Source organism: Coregonus lavaretus, assembly GCF_964263955.1.
Source record: "Coregonus lavaretus genome assembly, chromosome: 6".
NCBI classification, from domain to species: domain Eukaryota; kingdom Metazoa; phylum Chordata; class Actinopteri; order Salmoniformes; family Salmonidae; genus Coregonus; species Coregonus lavaretus.
This window is the reverse complement of record NC_139993.1, coordinates 45,542,501-45,567,022: the sequence shown is the minus strand read 5'-3', so window position 1 is coordinate 45,567,022 and position 24,522 is coordinate 45,542,501. Positions and strand designations below refer to the sequence as shown.

Genomic DNA, 24,522 nt, shown 5'->3' with positions numbered 1-24,522 from the left:
CCACTGCTTTGAGTTTTTATTAATCACCAGATCACAACTAGCAGAGGTGGTAGCTAAATGAGCATGACTTAAACTAAATGTTACATCAAATGGCTTTCTCTCTCTATAATACTTAATGGGAAATTCATTGGGAATATAAAAAACAACAGAAAAGTCTAATATGGCAGGCATCCTATTCCCTGTGTAGTGCACTACTTTTGACTGAGCCCTATGTGGCTAACCACTTAGGTCAAAGTTAGTACACTACACAGGGAATAGGGTGTCATTGGAGACACAGACAGTAGCTGGATACAGTATTGAGTCGTCATAGCCATTTCAAACACGAACACTTGTAAAGATACATCATTACACAGTGGAACCTCAACCATCGCATGTATGGTATCCCATAATTGTCTTTCTATAAAACGATTAAACATTCAGTATAAACAGAACTGCTCTCTGTCTGTATAATGCCCTTCATGTCATCCTCCATAACCCTGGACGGACATCAATACAAGAGATTAAATCCAAAACCGTGCTATAGTGTCCTTGACATTTATCGGTAATTTCCAATTAAAAGTTATTTGCCGACATCTGCAGCATTTACCTTGAATGCGATCTCCGCGAACATGGTAACATTGCCATAAAAAGCTGCTTTGTCGACTAGAGCGCTCGGATTGAATCCCGGCCGAAACAATATTATAACAGAAATAGTCCATCTGATTGCAGGTTGTGCAGACAGAGATCCTACAAGTCTTTGTTATCTGGCAGATGACTGGCAGTCGACGACAGACATACCATTTTGCCGTTCTTCTTCTGTTCTCCAGCTGCTCACAGAAGAGAGAACAGACCCAGACATCATCAATGCATTATCAATAGCCTTGTAATTGACTGATCAGCGTTTCTGCTCAGTGGTGACTATTTGAGCTGTAAAGTAAAGCAACTTTCTTACCTGTAGGTAGTTTGTAGTCTACTAAGTATCACTGATGATGATGTCTGCATACAGGTCAGGAGGAGGAAGAATCACCATATCTGGAAGCTTCAAATCTGCTTCCTCTTTACACCTACAGAGAAACACACACAGATGCCTGTCACACACTCAAACACAAAAGCCTTTCAGACGCACTCAAACACAAATGCCTGTTAGACATACACTCAAATGCCTTTAAGACACATACACACACACACACACACACAAATGCCTGTCAGACACACACCTACACTCACACACACTCAGTGACACAGCTCAATAACATTCACAACCCAAGGCCAGAAAACCAGTCTGATAACAGAATACACAATGTGACATTTCTTTCTATCCTACTTACAGGTACACCGTCTCTGGTCCTTCTATGTCCATAGGGCCTGGAAATGAAAGAAGGAAGATGTTTTAAAAGAATTTTCCCACTGTCATCTGAGTGTCAGATTCACAAGTAGAAAGTGAATTCCTTTCACTGAACTCATGAATTCCAACAACATTCTTTCAACCATTATGAGCTGGTTTCCTAGACCCAGATTTAACCCTACTGAGGGGTATACTACAAACTAGGAACAATGAATTAGCCAGCTAACTTTGATAACAAACCAGAAATAACTGTTGAGTTTTTGATTCATTAATAAAGTTAAAGTTCTATATGTGTTTTGGTTGTTGAGTCAATAGATCATGCCAATTTCAAGCTCATCTTTCTAAAAAGTTAACGTTATTTCAGAATATTTAGGCAAGTTAGCTGGCTAACTCATTGATCCTGCTTTGTAGTATACCCCTCGGGACTATTACAGATGTAGGATCTTAATTTGAGCCAGTTTGGTCCAGCAGGAAAATAATCCTGCAACAACAGGAAATGTGAATTATTATGTGGATTATAATTAATGGACATTTTTGTAGGGGTTGATACATTTTTCATAAGGGAAATGTAAAATCAAGTTTTAAAAAATGTAAATGTGGAAATTACAAACTTCAGAAGCCTTTTTTGCATTGCAAGAAAGTTCTCCTGCAACAGGGTGATCAAATTAAGATTCTACATCTGTTTGAAAGAAAGGCATGCACAATGGATAATTTGGGTCTGGGTAACCAGCCCAAGGACTATAGACCTAATGTGTGCAATGTGTAGGACACAGAATCCACCCAGAGCGGTTACTTACTGATCGGTTCTTCTTCAGGTTCAGTTTCAGGTTCTTCAGGTCTTCTTAGAGGGAGACAGTAGGGAAAGAGAGAGATTGGGAGTAGGGAGAGGAGAAGAAAGAGAAAAAAATAAGAGAAGAGGAGCTGCTGAAGGAAATGTAGTCTATTTCAGAAGAACAGAATAGCATACTCTGAGTTGTCCTTATGTTAGGCCCTGATCTGGCTATGCCATATGGCTGTGGGCTACACTAGTTCATTTAGCAGACAAGATTTGCTTAGAATTCCGTGGAATTATTTTATAGTATGAAGAATACAATTGAACATAGCTGAATAAAACAGAAAATATATTTTCTCCAAACGATTTGAGGGAGTGCGCACATGCGGCTATTCTGTGTTGAGCGGATAACAAAGAAACAGGTACTCCTATATGCTTAATTTAGAGTTATTTGTGTAACTTTAGTTGTGATACAACTGTTGGGCTATATGTTTTCATTTGTAATACATTCTAAGGCTGCATGATGTGACTCTAATGATGATTGGAAAAAAGTCACATGAAAGGCATGAGCTCTGCTTTGTTTGTTGCGCAGGCTGTACAAACTTCATCAGTCTCTCATTCACAATTTGACAAGCACTTGATAATACCTCGAATTTCCCAGCTGCATCCCCTTTGTTTGGCCGTAATGCCCCCTAAAACAATCCATGCCTTTTGCGGCCAGTGGCCATTGTGCCCTTGGGCTGAATATAATAATTATAATTCCCTTCTCCCGGCTGCGTGCCGAAGCACCTCTCACTCACATGGCTCTCAGTCACGTGATCGGGCCTTTCTCACTATGCTACAGGTGAAGACCGACACATCGGGGACGCAACTGCTCGCATCCTTATCTAATTCTGAGGCGCATATTGAAGATATTGGAAGAACTGTCCACATTTACTTTTCGTCAGCCAACAAGATGAGTAGGCCTAACGAACAGCAAAAGCACTAGCCTATGTCAGTCTACTATCCCCCATAGTACAAAAGTTTACTTATTCTATTCTGTGCGAGAAATAAATATTCCAAACATAGTCTGGGACAATTGTGGGATGCGATAGATCCCAAATTAATTCAACCACTAGCATAAAAAAACCAGATTTAAGCAATGAGCCTGACGCAACAGATGAGAACGTTTAGCTTAAAAAGTTGATAAACTATTAGGCTATTTCTTCACATTATAAGCACAGCAATGCGCACACGGCAGTAGGCTTTAAGCGCAAATGTTCCATTAGCAGGAAAACACCATTCTCAAAAGTGACCACAAATGCGATTATGCATGTAATGCTTTTATTATAAAGGTGCATTTTTATAGTGAAAATTATCTTCCCCAAACTTGAAACTCACTCATTGCGTATGTATGCCTGTTACGCTCTACACCCGTTTGTTGTAAAGCAGATTAATGTCCTTCATTTTAAGAAGTTATTTGGCCACTTTAGTTGTGATAAAAACCTTTTCAAAACATATAGGCCTATGGCAGTGGCGGCTCCTGAAAAAATTCTCAGGGGGGGCAATTTTTCTGATGATTTAGGTGACCTACACACATTTTAAAAAAGATATGTCCAGCAACAACATGAAGACAGGGGCAGCATATAAGTCAATACCAGAAGCATTTATTGACTGATCTCAAAAGTGTTGGCTTACAAAAGCAAAATAAGTTATCACAGTAAAAATAATCAAGGGTGTTCTTTCACATTCCTCAACACTGCATAAACAATATGCATTTCCATAAAACACCTCATCTAATTGTGCCACAAAGTTGACAAGTCCAAGAAAAATACCAGGGTTGGTGGAGCCCTCAGTTTCATCTTTGCCTCGCAAAGCTAACTCAAACACTCCGCAAAACTTCACACACTGGATTAGCCGGCTGAGGATGTGGCGGTTCTTGCTAACCTCATCGTTGTGGCGGCGGACAGCTAGCCTGTATCCCTCGTCCAGTTGAGTGGCAATGTTCACTCTCCCCAAAGCAGACAATCTCAAACAGCTATCCATGTGGGTCTTTGACAGCTCATGTTTCTTAATCTTTTCTGAAAGATGGTGCATGTCCGTTACACCAGTCGCTGTCCAAGCGGTGCTGTCTGCCGTGCCGCCTTCAGGGTGAAAGAGTAAGCAGGGGTAGCAGAAGACTGCATTAGCTACATCGCAGCCTGCTAGCCAGGTTTTTCGTTCGTACCAATTTTTGGAAAATCCTCGGGTGTAGGACTTTCCCCCTTTAGTAGAAACCTGTTGAATTATTAAATTTGGTCTGGGAGGTCCTAATTGTTTCGTTGCCAATTTATCTTGATTTGTTCGCCGACAAAAAGGAACTTCTTTCAAAGAGACAATCGAGTTGCACTGAACGCTAGCCATCTTGACAGTAGTACGTGAATTGATTGACGCTGCTACCCGCTCTTTTCTTAGTTACGTTCATGGTTATGTTACGTATGACGAAAGCGCGTAAGTGCAAGCCCTCCCGGAACCCATAGAGATTGTATTGAAAGCTCTGATATTTGAAAAAAAAAGATTTTACATGAGAGTCTATGAGAGACTTCTGGGGCGATTTTCAACCTGACTGAAATCGCCCCAAAAGGGGCGGGGCCATTTGAAGCACGACTTTAGCCTGATTGGACATTTAGTGGCAGATCAGACGTCTAGATTAGAACACTGATAACTACTGTTGCCGTGATATAATTGATTAGAAAAAAAATCCCTTCCTTTTCCCGTTTGGCAGTGCGTCGCCCATATCGCCCTAATGAACACACCGCCCCTGGCCTATGGGCTAGGCTACATGAGGCGTGCGACTATGATTTGAAAAATGTGCCAAAAAAAAGCATGCGCTGTTTGCCTTAAGCTGGGCATCATTCACAAGTGATAATATGTAATTCACAAGTGATAAGCTAATATTGTCACCCATCACACTATTCTTGATTTAATCAAGTCTTTACATATACTAAATAATATATTTGTGAAATTTGTTTCGATTTAGAATGGATCATTATCATGCACCTGTCTCAAAACAGGGCAGCGAAAAAAATACATACACTTAAATAGCAAATGGAGGACGCTTTTCCCGTGGTTCATTTTCATGCCAGCCAGGTAGGCTAGACTCCTGTTGTAAAGAGAAGCAATGTGCTTAATATTAGGAAAGTTGAGAAATAAATATAGTAGGCCTAGCCTATAGAAAGCTGATGGGATCCTCCTCTTTTTAATAGAGGCCATCACTCTGTTTTCTCACGCAATTACATAGCCTATAGAAATGTTGCACAACATGAGCTCATGGGCTCTCATGAAGTGTTTGATTAGATTTTCGATTACATTTGCATTGATGTCAGAGTGATTAGAGGGACAATAGAGTGCTGAGTACCAGGCAGTTAGAAAGTTTGGTAGGCTACTAAAGACCATCAGCAGCATCAGAGCTTGGAGAAGCCTAATTACCGTGACTAAACGGTCACGTGGCATTTGACTGTCGTCATGACTTTATAGATGGCGCCGGAGGGGATGGCTGCCGTTTTATGGACTCTTAACCAACCGTGCTATTTTGTGTGTTTTTTCGCAATGTTTGTGACTTATTTTGTTCATAATGTTGCTGCTACCGTCTCTTATGACCGAAAAGAGCTTCTGGACATCAGAACAGCGATTACTCACCTTGAACTGGACAAATAATTTTTCTTTAATGAGTCGGATGAGAGAGCTCCAGACACCCGACAGGGCCCTCATTCCCGTCATTCGCAGTAGAAAGAAAAGGAGATATCGCGGAAGGAGATCGGGGTGCCTGGTAAGGAGCCGGAGATGAGTGGCTAATCTGCCTTTGCCATCGATACTATTGGCCAACTTACAATCGCTTGATAATAAAGTGGACGAACTACAAGCACGTATATCCTACCAACGGGACATTAAAAACTGTAATATCTTATGTTTCACCGAGTCGTGGCTGAACAAAGACATGAATAACATACAGCTGGCAGGTTAGATACACTGTATCGGCAGGATGTGGTGGCGGTCTATGTATATTTGTAAACAACAGCTGGTGCATGATATCTAAGGAAGTCTCAAGGTTTTGCTCGCCTGAGGTAGAGTATATCATGATAAGCTGTAGACCACACTATCTACCAAGAGAGTTTTCATCTATATTATTCGTAGCTGTCTATTTACCACCACAAACCGATGCTGGCACTAAGACCGCACTCAATGAACTGTATACAGCCATAAGCAAACAGCAAAACGCTCATCGAGGAAGCGCTCCTAGTGGCCAGGGACTTTAATGCAGGGAAAGTTAAATCAGTTTTACCTAATTTCTACCAGCATGTTAAATGTGCAACCAGAGGGAAAAAAACTCTAGACCACCTTTACTCCACACACAGAGACACGTACAAAGCTCTCCCTCGCCCACCATTTGGCAAATCTGACCATAATTCTATCCTCCTGATTCCTACTTACAAGCAAAAACTAAAGCAGGAAGCACCAGTGACTCGGTCAATAAAAAAGGGTCAGATGAAGCAGATGCTAAGCTACAGGGCTGTTTTGCTAGCACAGACTGGAATATGTTCCAGGATTCTTCCAATGGCATTGAGGAGTACACCACATCAGTCACTGGCTTGATCAATAAGTGCTGATGACGTCGTCCCCACACTGACTGTACGTACATACCTCAACCAGAAGCCATGGATTACAGGCAACATCCGCACTGAGCTAAAGGGTAGAGCTGGCGCTTTCAAGGAGCGGGACTCTAACCCGGAAGCTTATAAGAAATCCCGCTATGCCCTCCGACGGACCATCAAACAGGCAAAGCGTCAATACAGGACTAAGATTGAATCGTACTACACTGGCTCCGACGCTCGTCGGATGTAGCAGGGCTTGCAAACTATTACAGACTACAAAGGGAAGCACAGCCGCGAGCTGCCCAGTGACACGAGCATACCAGACGAGCTAAATTACTTTTATGCTCGCTTCGAGGCAAGTAACACTGAAGCATGCATGAGAGCATCAGCTGTTCTGGACGACCGTGTGATCACGCTCTCTGTAGCCGATGTGAGTAAGACCTTTAAACAGGTCAACAGTCACAAGACAGACGGATTACCAGGATGTGTACTCCGAGCATGCGCTGACCAACTGGCAAGTGTCTTCACTGACATTTTCAACCTCTCCCTGTCTGAGTCTGTAATACCAACATGTTTCAAGCAGACCACCATAGTCTCTGTGCCCAAGAACACTAAGGTAACCTGCCTAAATGACTACAGACCCGTAGCACTCATGTCTGTAGCTATAAAGTGCTTTGAAAGGCTGGTCATGGCTCACATCAACACCATTATCCCAGAAACCTTAGACCCACTTCAATTTGCATACCGCCCCAACAGATCCACAGATTATGCAATCTCTATTGCGCTCCACACTGCCCTTTCACACCTGGACAAAAGGAACACCTATGTGAGAATGCTATTCATTGACTACAGCTCAGCCCTCAAAGCTCATCACTAAGCTAAGGATCCTGGGACTAAACACCTCCCTCTGCAACTGGATGCTGGACTTCCTGACGGGTCGCCCCCAGGTGGTAAGGGTAGGTAACACGGGGGCCCCTCAGGGGTGCGTGCTCAGTCCCCTCCTGTACTCCCTGTTCACTCATGACTGCATGGCCAGGCACGACTCCAACACCATCATTAAGTTTGCCGATGACACAACAGTGGTAGGCCTGATCACCGACAACGGGAGACAGCCTATAGGGAGGAAGTCAGAGACCTGGCTGTGTGGTGCCAGGACAACAACCTCTCCCTCAACGTGATCAAGACAAAGGAGATGATTGTGTACTACAGGAAAAATAAGAGGACCGAGCACGCCCCCATTCACATCGACGGGGCTGTAGTGGAGCAGGTTGAGAGCTTCAAGTTCCTTGGTGTCCAAATCACCAACAAACTAACATGGTCCAAGCACACCAAGACAGTCGTGAAGAGGGCACGACAAAACCTATTCCCCCTAAGGAGACTGAAAAGATTTGGCATGGGTCCTCAGATCCTCAAAAGGTTCTACAGCTGCACCATCGAGAGCATCCTGACTGGTTGCATCACTGCCTGGTATGGCAATTGCTCGGCCTCCGACCGCAAGGCACTACAGAGGGTAGTGCGTACGGCCCAGTACATCACTGGGGACAAGCTTCCTGCCATCCAGGACCTCTATACCAGGCGGTGTCAGAGGAAGGCCCTAAAAATTGTCAAAGACTCCAGCCACCCTAGTCATAGACTGTTCTCTCTGCTACCGCACGGCAAGCGGTACCGGAGCGCCAAGTCTTGGTCCAAGAGGCTTCTAAACAGCTTCTATCCCCAAGCTATAAGACTCCTGAACATCTAATCAAATGGCTACCCAGACTATTTGCATTTGTGTGTGTGTGTGTGTGTGTGTGTGCAAGTGTATACCTCGTGATGGGTCCCTCTACAACAGGTTTGTGGAAGAAAGTGGCCAGCTTCTGAAGTGCTTCATGTCTCGCCCTGCAGAACAGACAGACAGACAGACAGACAGATAGACATCAGAATGGAGGCTATTGGACAGAATATTGTTAATAATATTAAAATCATTATCTATCTATTATGTATGTGTGACTCACTGCATGTCAATGTCATCTATGCTTGCATCACTGAGTGTGTGTTGGTGGTGGATGCTAGGCTCTCTGCTTCCTGGAGGAAGAACAAGCACACAATAATAGCCAACAACAACAACAAGCAATAGTTAGCCAAAGATATTTTAGGTATTTCAAGAGGAACAAAAAATCTAAGAAAAACAGGAATTGCAGGAAGGTTAGGCCAGTCACGGCTCATTGATAGTTAGATAGATCATTCTGTGGTTTGACTGTTGTGTTTCACTCACCCATCTCCGGCATGGACATTGTTCGGATTTGGCCGCTGTAGAAGAGAATAGAGAACGTTCATAGGTTAAACTTGCATGGATTTCGGACGCAGCTGTAATCAGACTGTTATAATAGTCAATATTGTAATATCTGCGTTATGGACTGACCTCTCTGTGGGCTCTTCGTCAATGGGGGAGGAGAGAGGTTCATCATCATCATGCGTCCACTCCTCACTGTCGTCTGTGACTGGGGGGGAGAACACACACACACACAGAGATTAATTGTTTATTTGGATCCACAATATGACACGTGTGCATGTGCACTAAATTAATGACTGTAATCAGTGAAGTACTTACAGCTGTCTGTATCTTCCTGTAGTGGGTAATGGTTGGACGTCCTGCTGTCTATACTGGCCACCTCTCCTCCCTGTTCTACCAGAGTGGTGCTGTTCTTACAGCTGATGGCCCGAGAAGCCTTCTTCCCCAGTTCCAACATCTCCTTAATGTCCAGCTCCACGTGGCTCACTGAGATGTACCCATCTACACACACACATACATATAACACATACAGATGTAGGATCTTAATTTGAGCCAAAATAATCCTGCAGCAACAGGAAATGTGAATTATTATATGTGGACATTTTTGTAGGGTTTGATACACTTTTCATTAGGGCAAATCAAGTCTGACATTTCAAATGGGAAATTACAACCTTTAGAATACTTTTTAAAACTTAAATACACTACAAGTTTGCATTTCCTGCTGTGCACCTGCTATAACTGAGATGTAGTAATCTATGCACCCACATTGATATGTAAACCTATATTCAAACAACTACTCCAGATTTTGAGCCATTCATTTGACTGATTTTATGCACATCTGTATTTGTGTAGAGGTCAGAGGTCAGGGGTTAGGGAGGTGTGTAACCTACATGTATTAGTGCTGTCCCTGGCCAGCCATTTTCCTTTGGGGCAGTTTGTGGTCCGTATGATGCTGACGATGTCCCGATTCTTCACAGCCAGGTCGTTCTTACGTCCTTTAGACGCTACCATTACTGTAGCCTGGTATATAGCCTCCTTCTGACCTGTTATCTACACACACACACGTGGAAATATACTCTCAGCAGCCCATACTGTATTTACTGTAGAGGAGCGTGATTCATGTAATGTAAATCTGTTAATCCAGTTGGGCTTTACATTAATGACATAAACTGCTAGTGGGGCTGCTACTGTTGATATTACCTTGTGTATTAATCTGTGTATTACAGAGCATATTAGTGTAATGTGCAGTGTGTGCAGTGTATGTAGTGTGCGTACTAGCAACACTTTGATATTTATTTGATAAGTCCCACCCCTTCCCCCGTCGTTAGTATTCAGACTTGAGATCCAACTCTGACTGAAAATCATTCATTGACGTCATTGGGAGACTTGCTAAAAAATGTAAGTTAACCCTGTGTATCTCAAGTCAGAAGACATCTCTCTGTGTTATTACCATGTAAACATGTTGTTCAGATAATCTGCCATCCTGAAGGAATGAAATCACACTGGTTTCTACTGAAATCACACTGGTTTCTACTGCCCGAGAATACTATTCCACCCTCCTTTCCTCTCCTCTCATCTCCCCTCCCCTCATCTCCCCTCCCCTCCTCTCCTCTCCTCTCCTCTCCTCTCCTCTCCTCTCCTCTCCTCTCCTCTCCTCTCCTCTCCTCTCCTCTCCTCTCCTCTCCCCTCCCCTCCTCTCATCTCCCCTTCTTTCCTCTTTTCTACCTCTCCTCTCCTCTCCTCTCCTCTCCTCTCCTCTCCTCTCCTCTCCTCTCCTCTCCTCTCCTCTCCTCTCCTCTCCTCTCCTCTCCCCTTCTTTCCTCTTTTCTACCTCTCCTCTCCTCTCCTCTCCCCTCATCTCCTCTCCCCTCCCCTCCTCTCCTCTCCTCTCCTCTCCTCTCCTCTCCTCTCCCCTCCCCTCCCCTCCCCTCCTCTCATCTCTCCTCTCCTCTCCTCTCCTCTCCTCTCCTCTCCTCTCCTCTCCTCTCCTCTCCTCTCCTCTCCTCTCCTCTCCTCTCCTTTCCTTTCCTTTCCTTTCCTTTCCTTTCCTTTCCTTTCCTTTCCTTTCCTTTCCTTTCCTCTCCTCTCCTCTCCTCTCCTCTCCTCTCCTCTCCTCTCCTCTCCTCTCCTCTCCTCTCCTCTTAGGGTTACTTACCTTAAACTTCTTCATCTCATTTTCTTTCTTCTCTCTCTCTTTCTGCTCTTTCCTCTCTCTTTCTTTCTGTTCTTTCTTCTCCTTCTCCAGACGTTGTTTTTCTTTCTTTTTCAATTCTTTCTCATCTGGGGTTTCCGAGGCAGGTTTCTTCAAGAACCAGCCAGTCTTGAGTGTTTCTTCAGTCTGTAAACAATTGGAAGATGAGGGACATGTCTGTCAAGATCTTTAGTGGGTCATTAGATGAACACATGATAGATGCAGAGAAGTACCTGAGCGATAGATCAAGCCTTTACTGTGTGTAACACAGACCTGGGTTAAATACTTTCAAATACTGAGCTATCAACCAATCAAAACACCCAGAATATTCCTTACCGGAAGCTGAGTCTCAGCATATGGGTCTGTGAAAGATGAAAGGAAGATAAATAGTTAAGAAAACATGATGACATCTGAGCCCATAGTTTCTGTTAATTTATCTTATTGGCTGCAGTTATGGCTAGATAAGATCCAATCATGAGTGAGAAAGCAATGTCAGTTTGTCAAGGGTTGATAGGAGAAAAGAGTAAAGGAGACATCTCCACATATTAGCCTCACTGCCTGGACTACATTACATTACATTACATTACATACATTACATACAGTACACACACACACACACACACACACACACACACACACACACACACACACACACACACACACACACACACACACACACACACACACACACACACACACATCTGACCTCATCTCTCATACCCACAGCTGGAGTGTCATATGGTGGACAGTATCTAAGGTTCTTTATGATGAGTGAGAACTTACTGTAAGGTGCCTGTGTCTTACTCTTCGCTGATCCTTTCTTTTTCTTGGTGGGTTGACCCTTGACCTTCTGCTTGGCTGAGGGCATGTCCTCATAGGCATTGTCACAGCTCTCATAGGTGCCGTCTTCTGCGTGGGCTCTGGAGAGTTGGGGGTGGGAGAACGGTCAGTCAGTGACAACAACATGACATAAGGCACTATTCTAGTGGAGAACAAGAGCTGGATATGTTCTTGAAAATTAGGTACGTTTGAGAGAGAGTAAGAGATAGCTGGTTGTGTTACCCTGCAGCTGGCTGGGAGTCCTGGCTGAAAGGGGAGGCATGGACAGTGTCCTGAAGAACCTCCACAGGAACCTCGAATGGAACCTCCAACCCCAGTTCTGATTCTGGAATCTCTCTGAATTCAACTCCAAACTCTGGAACTCCCTGGTCCTCGACTTCCGGAAGCTCCTCACCCTCTTCCAGAATCTCCTGTTCTAGAAGCACTGTCTCTGGAATGTTGTCTGCCTCTAGTGGGATAAACTCAGGGTCACCGTATTCTCCGTCCACACACTTAGACACCTCTAACTCCACTAAGTCTGCAGGCTGGAACTCCGGGGCTTCCAATTCCAGAACATTCAATCCTACTACCTCAAACTCAGGAATGTTGAGAGCAGGATCAGCTTCGGAGAACTCTGAAGGAACAGGAATCTCCACAGCTGTGAAGAGAGACAGATAGTTACTCAACAAGAATAACCACACACTGATAACACTACTCTATCCTTTCCATTTTAGTGTGTGTGTGTGTGTGTGTGTGTGTGTGTGTGTGTGTGTGTGTGTGTGTGTGTGTGTGTGTGTGTGTGTGTGTGTGTGTGTGTGTGTGTGTGTGTGTGAGATATGCTTGTTTATGTGTAATGTGGTTTGTTTCTGTGGTTTGTGAACACACTGCTGTGGAGCTCTTTGGTGACAGAACATGTCCAGTGTGAGGAGAAGTTGGTGGGATATACCATAGGCAGTCAAGTCCACGGAGGGGAGTCGGGGGGGTTTCTCTGGCAGGGGTCCCTGGATGGAAGCATTCGGGAGGCGCTTTCTCGGGGGAGGAGGGGGCACCACAAACAGGTCTGGTAGCATGTCCCTTGCCCCCTCCTCTGCTATCCCCTCCAACACAGGAGACGCCTGCCCTAAAGAGAGAGAGAGAGAGAGGGAGGGAGAGAGAGGGAGAGAGGGAGGGAGAGAGGGAGGGAGAGAGGGAGGGAGAGAGGGAGAGGTTCAATACTAAGAAAGCTAAAGCAGTGAAACCTACAGTGTATGTTATAGTGTTGTTGTAGTGTAAGTCTGTGAAGTCAAACACCTATGGCCTCTCTAGAAGGCTTTGTTAAATCTGAAGACAATGACAGCAGTACCCAGTCATGCAGACTATGACAGACACGCTGTTCCTCTACACCACAGTGACAGTGATAGTTTAAATACCTCCTCTACTCCACCCTACTCTCCCCCTCTCCCGTTCTCCTCCTCTACTCCGCCCTACTCTCCCCCTCTCTTCCTCCCCCTTTCCTCCTCATCCACCCTACTCTTCCCCTCTCCTCTCTCTCCCCCTCCGCCCTCCTCAGGACAGAGTTGTTTATGGCTCTGAGAGGTAGAGAGGTATTTTACCTGCTCTGCTGTTTAGTGTCTGCAGCATTGCAACAACACCCATTGTCTTACCTGGGGTGTAAGGGATGAGCTGCACTCCTGTGTACTTCATGTTCAGAGTACAAAAGCAGGGTGAACAGAAGATGGAAAGAGAGAGAGAGGAAGAGAGAGAACAGGGGTCTCAGGGAGAGAGATGTACAGAGAAAGAGAGGGAGAGAACCAGAGAGACACTTACTAATACCAATACCGTTGACCAGGGCCGGTTTCAGGGGTGTAGGGGCCGCCGCCCCTGCCTGGTTATTGTAGTCGATTGGTGGGAGCTCAGGCAGGGATATCACGGGGGTGGGGCTCGTCAGAGGGCTGGGGGGAAAAATAGTAGTTAATAATAACATAATAATAACAATATGGTCATTTAGCAGACTATTTTATCCAAAGTGACTGGGGGATGAGCGATGGACAGGAAACGCTACACCCCAAGACCAATCCTCCCCTCTCGCTAATCAATATGTAAACACACCTGATCCATGTTACCTGATTCCCTGTCTGACTGGCCCGGTATACACTACCGGTCAAAAGTTTTAGAACACCTACTCATTCAAGGGTTTTTCTTTATTTTTAGTATTTTCTACATTGTAGAATAATAGTGAAGACATCAAAACTATGGAATAACACATATGGAATCATGTAGTAACCAAAAAAGTGTTAAACAAATCTAAATATATTTTATATTTGAGATTCTTCAAATAGCCACCCTTTGCGTTGGTGACAACTTTGCACACTCTTGGGATTCTCACAACCAGCTTCACCTGGAATGCTTTTCCAACAGTCTTGAAGGAGTTCCCACATATGCTGAGCACTTGTTAGCTGCTTTTCCTTCACCATCTCAATTGGGTTGAGGTCGGGGGATTGTGGAGGCCAGGTCATCTGATGCAGCACTCCATCACTCTCCTTCTTGGTTAAATAGCCCTTACACAGCCTGGAGGTGTGTTGGGTCATTGTCCTGTTGAAAAACAAATGATAGTCTCACTAAGCCCAAACCAGATGGGATGGCGTATCGCTGCAGAATGCTATGGTAGCCATGCTGGTTAAGTGGAATTCTAAATAAATCACAGACAGTGTCACCAACAAAGCACCCCCACACCATAACACCTCCTCCTCCATGCTTTATGTTGGGAAATACACATGCGAAGATAATCCGTTCACCCACGTCTCACAAAGACACGGCGGTTGGAACCAAAAATCTCCAGTTTGGACTCCAGACCAAAGGACACATTTCCACCAGTCTAATGTCCATTGCTCGTGTTTCTTGGCCCAAGCAAGTCTCTTCTTCTTATTGGTGTCCTTTAGTAGTGGTTTCTTTGAAGCAATTCGACCATGAAGGCCTGATTCACACAGTCTCCTCTGAACAGTTGATGTTGAGATGTGTCTGTTACTTGAACTCTGTGAAGCATTTATTTGGGCTGCAATTTCTGAGGCTGGTAACTCTAATGAACTTATCCTCTGCAGCAGAGGTAACTCTGGGTCTTCCATTCCTGTGGCGGTCCTCATGAGAGCCAGTTTCATCATAGCGCTTGATGGTTTTTGCGACTGCACTTGAAGAGACTTTCAAAGTTCTTGGAATTTTCCGCATTGACTGACCGTCATGTCTTAAAGTAATGATGGACTGTCGTTTCTCTTTGCTTATTTGAGCTGGTCTTGCCATAATATGGACTTGGTCTTTTACCAAATCTTCTGTATACCCCACTACCTTGTCACAACATAATTGAATGGCTCAAACGCATTAAGAAGGAAAGAAATTCCACAAATTAACTTTTTACAAGGCACACCTGTTAATTAAAATGCATTCCAGGTGATTATCTCATGCAGCTGGTTGAGAGAACGCCAAGAGTGTGCAAAGCTGTCATCAAGGCAAAGGGTGGCTATAAACTATATTTTGATTTGTTTAACACTTCTTTGGTTACATGATTCCATATGTGTTATTTCATAGTTTTGATATCTTCAATATTATTCTACAATGTAGAAAATAGTAAAAATAAAGAAAAACCCTTGAATGAGTAGGTGTTCTAAAACTTTTGACCGGTAGTGTATGTTAGGACAGTGCTAATTTAATTAAAATAAAACACTTAAATATCACATTTACATAAGTATTCAGACCCTTTACTCAGTACTTTGTTGAAGCACCATTGGCAGCGATTACAGCCTTGAGTCTTCTTGGGTATGATGCTACAAGCTTGGCAAACCTGTATTTGGGGAGTTTCTCCCATTCTTCTCTGCAGATCCTCTCAAGCTCTGTCGGGTTGAATGGAGAGCCGCGCTGCACAGCTATTTTCAGGTCTCTCCAGAGATGTTCGACCGGGTTCAAGTACGGGCTCTGGCTGGGCTACTCAAGGACATTCAAAGACTTGTCCCGAAGCCACTCCTGCGTTGTCTTGGCTGTGTGCTTATGGTCATTGTCCTGTTGGAAGGTGAACCTTTGCCCCAGTCTGAGGTCCTGAGAGCTCTGGAGGAGGTTTTCATCAAGGATCTCTCTGTACTTTGCTCCGTTCATCTTTCCCTCGATCCTGACTAGTCTCCCAGTCCCTGCCGCTGAAAAACATCCCCACAGCATGATGCTGCCACCACCATGCTTCACCGTAGGGATGGTGCCAGGTTGCACGTGACGCTTGGCATTCAGGCCAAAGAGTACAATCTTGGTTTCATCAGACCAGAGAATCTTGTTTCTCATGGTCTGAGAGTCCTTTAGGTGCCTTTTGGCAAACTCCAAGTGGGCTGTCATGTGCCTTTTACTGAGGAGTGGCTTCCGTCTGGCCACTCTACCATAAAGGCCTGATTGGTGGAGTGCAGCAGAGATGGTTGTCCTTCTGGAAGATTCTCCCATCTCCACAGAGGAACTCTGGAGCTCTGTCAGAGTGACCATCAGGTTCTTGGTCACCTCCCTGACCAAGGCCCTTCTCCCTCGATTGCTCAGTTTGGCCAGGCGGCCAGCTCTAGGAAGAATCTTGGTGGTTCCAAGCTTCTTCCATTTAGGAATGATGGAGGTCACTGTGTTCTTGGGGACCTTCAATGCTGCAGAAATGTTTTGGTACCCTTCCCCAGATCTGTGCCTCGACACAATCCTGTCTCTGAGCTCTACGGACAATTCCTTCGACCTCATGGCTTGGTTTTTACTCTGACATGCACTGTCAACTGTGGGACCTTATATAGACAGGTGTGTGCCTTTCCAAATCAAGTCAAATCAATTGAATTGACCACAGGTGGACTCCAATCAAGTTGTAGAAATATGATCAATGGAAACCGGATGCACCTGAGCTAAATTTCGAGTCTCATTGCAAAGGGTCTGAATACTTATATAAGATATTTCAGTTTTGCAAAAATTTCTAAAAACCTGTTTTCACTTTGTCATTATGGTGTATTATGTGTAGATTTATGATTTTTTATTTATTTAATCTATTTTAGAATAAGGCTGTAACGTAACAAAATGTGGAAAAAGACAAGGGTTCTGAATACTTTCCGAATGCACTGTATATGTTAAGGTTGATGATAGTGTTAATGTATATGTATTGAAGGTATATTGTGTACCTGGTGAGCTTCCTCTTGGCTTTCTCCAGAGCATTGAAGATTTTCTCTTTTTTTTGGTGGACTTATCTCCTCTGCTCGCCCTAGAGCCAACAGGACCGAGAGTGGCCGTTCCTGGACCCGCACGGGCCTCTCAGGCTGGGGGGACGGGGGTGTGACTGGGGGGTCACCCGCCGGGGGAGGGGGGGTATGAGAGGGAAGTGGAGAGGCAGAGGTCTCGACTATAACAGGTGGAGGTGGGGTGGAGGTAGAGGGTGGAGGTGGGATGGGGGTAGCAGGGGGTATAGGGGTGACTGGGAGAGTTGGTATTGGGCTGGATGGGGCAGGAACAGGGGAAGGGCTAGGGCAGACTGATTCTGGCAGGGTGGGGGCTAGGATGGTTTCAGATGGGGTTTTAGGAGTGAGGGTTTCATGGATATGATCAATGATAGGAGGGTCAGGGATCACTGGGATGGGGTCGGGTGGTGTAACGACTGTAATGGCTTCAGCTGCTGGTGCAGGTTTCAGGGTGGGGGGTAACAGGGTAAATACTGGGTTATGAGACAGCTCCGGGGGTAAGGGGGAATCTAGTACTGGGGCAGGTATCGGGGCAGGGGGTAAGTGAACAATGTGTACTGCTGGGGAAGGTGGGATAATGGCGGTACATATGGGTATATCAACAGGGGGGGCTGGGGTTCCGAAGGTGGTTAGAGGCATGAGAGGTTCAGGGCCAGCCAGGTCTGGGCTGGCTATGTCCAGTATGGGGAAAGGAGGATGCTCACCTTTCCCCGCTTTCCCCTTCTTCCCTGTTTTCACTGACTTCCTGATTTCCAGAAAACCCTTCTTTTTTGTTGTGTTTATGGGCGGTGGTGACGCATCTACCAGCTTAACACTGCCCCCCTTATACCCCCCAGGGGACAGCAGGGACACCTTCTTGTTCTTCATGGCCTTCATGACCAGGTCTGCTTCTTTCTTCTGTTTCTGGTCCAGCAGATCTGACCTCACCGCTACTTCTACAATATCTTTCCCTCCATTAATCCTTTCATTGCCCTTTACCTTCTTCTCCTTCTCCTCCTTGCCGAAGACTCTGGGTGCGATGCCCCCCTTCCCCTGGAGGGAGGAGAGGAGGGAGGGTCGAGCCCTGGGCCGTAGGGAGTGTGAGTTGGAGGGTGTGTGTGATGTGGGGTTGAGGGAAGGAAGGGAGTTTGTCGGGCTGTGAGGAGGAAGTAGGACTTTAGGTTTCTCAGGGAGGGCAGATTTGGTCCTGGGCTGCTTCAGCACCAACACTTCCTCATCCTGGAACTTTGCCCTCAAGGACTTGAAGTCCAGAAAGTCTTCTTCCTATCAGACAGAGAAAGGAGGGGAGGACATTTCAAACTTGTAGTGTATTTGAGGTTTAAAAAGGCTTCTGATGTTTGTAATTTCCACTTTGAATTGATTTTCCCTTATGAAAAATGTAGCAACCCCTACAAAAATGTAATTCATTATAATCCACATAATAATTCACATTTCCTGTTGCTGCAGGATAATTTTCCTGCTGTAGCAAACTGGCTCAAATTAAGATCTTACATCTGTATCTCTGTCTCTTTTCACAGTCTAATTCAACATGAGATAAAACAAACTAAGTGACCGGATCATTATTTTCAAGGTGGGGTACACAACCCCCAAAGCATCATCCAGACCCTCTGGCACCAAAACTGCCAATAGAAACCCATAGAAGCCTAGTTCCTTTAGGTGAGGGCCTGGGGGCAATATAACTATAGGTCAGGGGCCCCGGGCTTGTATGTGTGTGTGTGTGTGTGTGTGTGTGTGTGTGTGTGTTGACGGACTAGTCACCAGTTCTAGCATGAATCACTCTGGGCTGCTATACCACATGATGACTCTGCCATCTATCCATCCACACACACGCACGCACACACACACACACACACACACACACACACACACATACAAGCCCGGGGCCCCTGACCTATAGATAAAGTCAGAGATTTTATATCAAATGTGAAGTTATTACAAAAAGTGTTGCCCTTACCTGCATTAAATCATGTGACATTTAAACAATAAAGCCACATATAGCAATAAACCAGAGAGAAGAAGCACCTAATAGTTTTTGAGACAAGCAGAATGGGCGTCATGCCAACTCCCTATCTGACTACACAGTAATTACAAATTAAACTGTGGCACAGTTCTGAAACTGTATTCATGGTAACGACCTTCATTATAGGTGATTGGGGTTGGTTGTCACACTTTGTAATCGTGTGTGTATTTCTCATCACCAGTCTATCTTACAAGCCTCTTTTCAATATTAATAGAAAGACCAAGGTCTTGGGTTAAAATAGGGACCCCTTTTATCCTCATATCTTATTCCAACATGGAGTTACAAGCCATCGATCACACTTTGTCCACTTGTGACAACCAGCCCCATCGCGGGGTTGGTTGTCACACAGTATGGGGTTGGTTGTCACACAGTATGGGGTTGGTTGTCACACAGTATGGGGTTGGTTGTCACACAGTATGGGGTTGGTTGTCACACAGTATGGGGTTGGTTGTCACACAGTATGGGGTTGGTTGTCACAATGTTTGCTACTACTTTATTCCTTGAATGAAGCAATATAGTATACGGATTCTTAGAAATAGCCTTTTTTTGATGGAACAGCATTGCTTGCTGTTTGGGCTTTTAGGCTGGGTTTCTGTTTAGCACTTTGTGACATCTGGTGATGTAAAAAGGGCTTTATAAATACATTTGATTGATTGATTGATATTCCCAACAAAATTCTGCCCCTCACCTCAATGTTTTGTCATGCTGACATTAATTGTGCAGGTGGATGAGTTCTTTCAAAGAATTCACACATGTTAATTGTACAATTATCACACACCACCCTCTAGATTGGGAGTAATAAGCAGAGACAACCAACCTCGGTCTCCGCTATACCGAGACGGCGCTGTGTGAGTACAAGGGAGAGAGTAAATGAGAAGAGCCCAGTACTGAAAGTGTAATAACACCAAACAAAGGTCTTACCTGGTCCATCGTGCGTAATTCCACCAGGGTGAGAGACAGCTATGGGTAGCCTTGTTCCACCTCTCTTCTATTTCTCCAGGTGTCAGCTTCAGCCTCTCATTCTGGCTATTTCATGTAACGTCCTTACACCAAGCAGTTACACAAAACAATCAACGCAATAACTCTGAATAACTTTCTCCAGTGTCAACAGTCCAGGAGGCTACGGGTAAATGTTACTGTTGTCAACTAATAGACGACTGGGCTAGTCTACATACCTCTACATGAAACATGTATGCACTCACTACCTGTAAGTCGCTCTGGATAAGAGCGTCTGCTAAATGACTAATATGTAAAATGTACACTCTCTGTCAGCATGTGCTCCTTAGCTTCAGGGATGGATGGTTTCGGTCTCGGATTGAAGTCATGTTGGAATTCTCTCTCTTGCACTCAAATAATTATTCACGCGTACATCGCAGAAACGGTCGGTCCAGCTAAACGGGTCAGCCAGCCAGCGGGTATCGTGGTGTCTGTCGAGAGCTCAATGCATTTCAACCGAACGTGCATGATTAACTTTCTGACAGCTTTCATCCAACAGGAATGCCGTCTGACAGGTGTGCGTGTCATGACTCGCAGCTGGTGCCATAGAAGCGCGATTGTTGACAAACCACAAAGAAATGCTCATTAAACTTGTTTCCCCCTTCTTTATCAAGATAGGCTATTACACGTCGGTCATTTGACAAATGTTGGGCAAACAGGTAAATGACAGATGTGATAGCCTATATCCTATTGTGTGTGCCTATTAATATGCCAGTGATACAGTATATTTAGGCCTAGACCCATGTTGCCTATAGCTGTATTAAATATTCTAGACAAACAGAGACATAGAAAAGGGACACAGCTTGGGGAGTCTGTCAGCATTCCAAAGTAGACAACAGGGGTATTTAAACTGCATTCCAAAGACACATGGAAACATACAGATTTCAATGGATATGTACAAACTTGGACATAATCATACATGTTATGTTTACATAATGATATGGCTATTTAGAGAAACATACATATGTCATACTGTAGGATATTATTCATACAATTGGTATACTAAACCATCATTAAAGCCATCCTTTGTTGACAGATGTGTGTCAGTGTCTGTCAGGCAGGTGAGAGAAGGGGCACACACACACACACACAGTGATCACCCAGACCCAGCTGCCATTGGGATGTGTTTAATAGTAACAGTAATACATGGTGGAGACGTAAATCAACAGAAAATAAATAATTATTCTAAAAATCCACTGTAGAATGCTGTCGTATTCATAAAGATAAAAATAATGTGTCAATTTACATTAAGAAAACGTTATCTGAGGTAAGCATAAAATATGTCTAGAAATATTATGTAATCAAACAGCATGTTTTCCTTTTAGTCTTCTTCTTCTTCTTCTTCTTCTTCTTCTTCTTCTTCTTCTTCTATTGTCCAAACAAAGTTATTCAAGGTGTCAGTCCAGATGAGTCTAATTACACAGAGACTTTGGCCATAAAATAGGGAGTCATTGGCATCACAGTTGATGTAGTACTAGCAGTAGCACAGACAGACAGACAGACAGGTTAGGGGCCGATGACAGACAGCTGTGAGTGTCTGATGTGGTTGTGATGATGGGTAAGGGTCCTGTCACTCAGACTGAGGGATGATATGAAGCATGGAGGTGGTGATAGTATGACTGTAAGAGGTTACAGGGTACATCAGTGGGAACGTGTTATTGGCACATGGATATTGATAAACATGGATATTGATAAACATGGGCATTGATAAACATGGATGTTGATAAACATGGATGTTGATAAAGATGGGCATTGATAAACATAGATATTGATAAACATGGATGTTGATAAACATGGATATTGATAAACATGGATGTTGGTAAACATGGGCATTGATAAACATGGATGTTGATAAAGATGGGCATTGATAAACATAGATATTGATAAACATGGATGTTGATAAACATGGATATTGATAAACATGGAGGGCTGCGGTATAGACAAGGGCTGGGTTAGGGAAAGACACTTAACAACATCCAGAAACCTGGACAAACAGACAGACAAAGGAGATCTTGGTATTGCTTGTTACCTTCTGGTTGCATAACTGAAGCCTGGCTATTTTATGGCACAGAAGTCTGTGGACAGAATTATCATTGTTGTTGTTATTATTATTATTATTTACAAAATTAGTTTGGCAAATCGACAATCAGCTCTCTTAAAGCCTTGTGACTGTATAACTCCAGGAAAGCTGACTCCAGCGGCTTGATTGACTTATAAAATAAAAACTCAATTTCAATTTTTCTGTTTTAATCTATATTGTACAAAATCTATTATAGAGAATGAGCAATTCATTCACAGAATCAGTTAGTTTGGCAACATCCATCCGAAGCCCGGCACTGTCCGATAGTTTGGCAATGTTCGTTCATGCCAGGCGATGTCTGTTAGGTTGGCAACATCCATGCCCCAGTGTCCATTCACTTTGAAGCCTTCCCTTTCTCTCTGAGTCAGTCTGAGAAGAGACATTTGGAAAAACACTGTGTGTGTGTGTGTGTGTGTGTGTGTGTGTGTGTGAGCAGCTCCCAGAGAGTCTGTTTCTGCATAGTGATCCAGCAGACACTCACATAAAGGGGAAACACCCAAACAGATGTCAAGATCCCAATAAACCGGCCAATCAGAAATAAGGATCTCAGTATACCAGTCCATACCAGGATCCACTTGCTACAGACACTATGTCTGATACCGCTGTGTGTGTGTGTGTGTTGGGAAAGGAGACAATGCTTGGCCCAGTCCCCCTTTGGCAGCATAGTCTCTAGCAATGCTTGATATAGAGAGAGGGTGAGAGGGCGAGAGGGTGAGAGGGCGAGAGAGAAAGAGAGAGCGAGTAGAATGAAAGGCGAGTAGATGGAGCGTTCCATCCTTTGTTAGAGGGGACGCCAGGCTGCTGCTTGAGATGGGTAACACACATACACACACAGCCCCGGGGCCCCCGACCTATAGTTCTATTGCCCCCAGGCCCTCACCTAAAGGAATTAGGCTTCTATGGGTTTCTATTGGCAGTTTTGGTGCCAGAGGGTCTGGACGATGCTTTGGGGGTTGTGCACCCCACCTTGAAAATAATGATCCGGTCACTTAGTTTGTTTTATCTCATGTTGAATTAGACTGTGAAAAGAGACAGAGATACAGATGTAAGATCTTAATTTGAGCCAGTTTGCTACAGCAGGAAAATAATCCTGCAGCAACAGGAAATGTGAATTATTATGTGGATTATAATTAATGACATTTCTGTAGGGGTTGATACATTTTTCATAAGGGAAAATCAAGTCAAAATAAATTCAAAGTGGAAATTACAAACTTCAGAAGCCTTTCTAAACCTCAAATACACTACAAGTTTAAAATGTCCTGCAAGTTCTCCTGCAACAGGGTGATCCTACATCTGTAGAGTGGGCTCAACGATAACCTGGGATTTTAAATTCTATTATAATCCCTTAGTCTTTCTCAGGTATGAGGTACCTGTTTTCAACCCATCTCACCCCCCCCCCCCCCCCCCCCCCCTCCTTTCTCTGTCTGACAGGAAGAAGACTCTCTGGACTTCAAGTCCTTGAGGGCAAAGTTCCAGGATGAGGAAGTGTTGGTGCTGAAGCAGCCCAGGACCAAATCTGCCCTCCCTGAGAAACCTGAAGTCCTGCTTCCTCCTCACAGTCCTACAAACTCCCTTCCTTCCCTCAACCCCACATCACACACACCCTCCAACTCACACTCCCTACGGCCCGGAGCTCGACCCTCCCTCCTCTCCTCCCTCCAGGGGAAGGGGGGCATCGCACCCAGAGTCTTCGGCAAGGAGGAGAAGGAGAAGAAGGTAAAGGGCTAAGACAAGGATGAGGGGAAGGTGAAATTACTAGGTAAAGAGAAGGCAGAGGCAAAGGCTGATAAAGAGAAGGTGTGCCCACACACACATCAGGTTGGTTGGTCAGCGTTGGCAGGTCAGTCCAGTGTTCAGTGTGTCTCTTTATTTCCTCCCTTTGTTGATCTGGGCGTAGAGAGGATCCTTCCCCTGCAGACAGAGATCCTTCCCCTGCAGACAGAGAGGAGCTACAGTTAGCATTAGCATGACCCACTGGGTCTGAACACAGGTCAGCTACTCCCTAGTAGTCTATCTACTTCCTCTACTCACAGACCCTTTCTCCAGCTGCAACACATGCAGTTCCTGTTGTCAACACCAGATGGCAGTAGCACCCTGCTGGAGACAGAGAGACCAGCCATGTTGCCGAGGCTGAGGGTATTGCTGGACAGAGAGTGTGTAGCCCCAATCCCAAATGGACCCCTAAACCTTACCTAAACCCTATGCACTTATGAAGATCTGAGAGGATTTTGTTG

At 44.6% G+C, this 24,522-nt stretch overlaps 1 protein-coding gene across 1 annotated transcript; it reads right to left on the bottom strand.

The window, feature by feature from the left end:
* Positions 1 to 20,142, bottom strand: LOC311130323 (uncharacterized protein; the record flags this gene model as incomplete). Its single annotated transcript, XM_084163054.1, has 18 exons — positions 1 to 806; positions 932 to 1,043; positions 1,308 to 1,344; positions 2,122 to 2,162; positions 8,513 to 8,584; positions 8,701 to 8,770; positions 8,961 to 8,995; positions 9,108 to 9,186; positions 9,297 to 9,479; positions 9,869 to 10,028; positions 11,134 to 11,316; positions 11,506 to 11,531; positions 11,953 to 12,089; positions 12,232 to 12,646; positions 12,935 to 13,108; positions 13,795 to 13,919; positions 17,218 to 18,455; positions 20,134 to 20,142. 17 exons carry the CDS (start codon positions 20,140 to 20,142, stop codon positions 953 to 955), a joined length of 3,075 nt encoding a protein of 1,024 aa, XP_084019180.1. The 3' UTR covers positions 1 to 806; positions 932 to 952.
* Between the last annotated feature and the right edge of the window lie 4,380 nt (positions 20,143 to 24,522).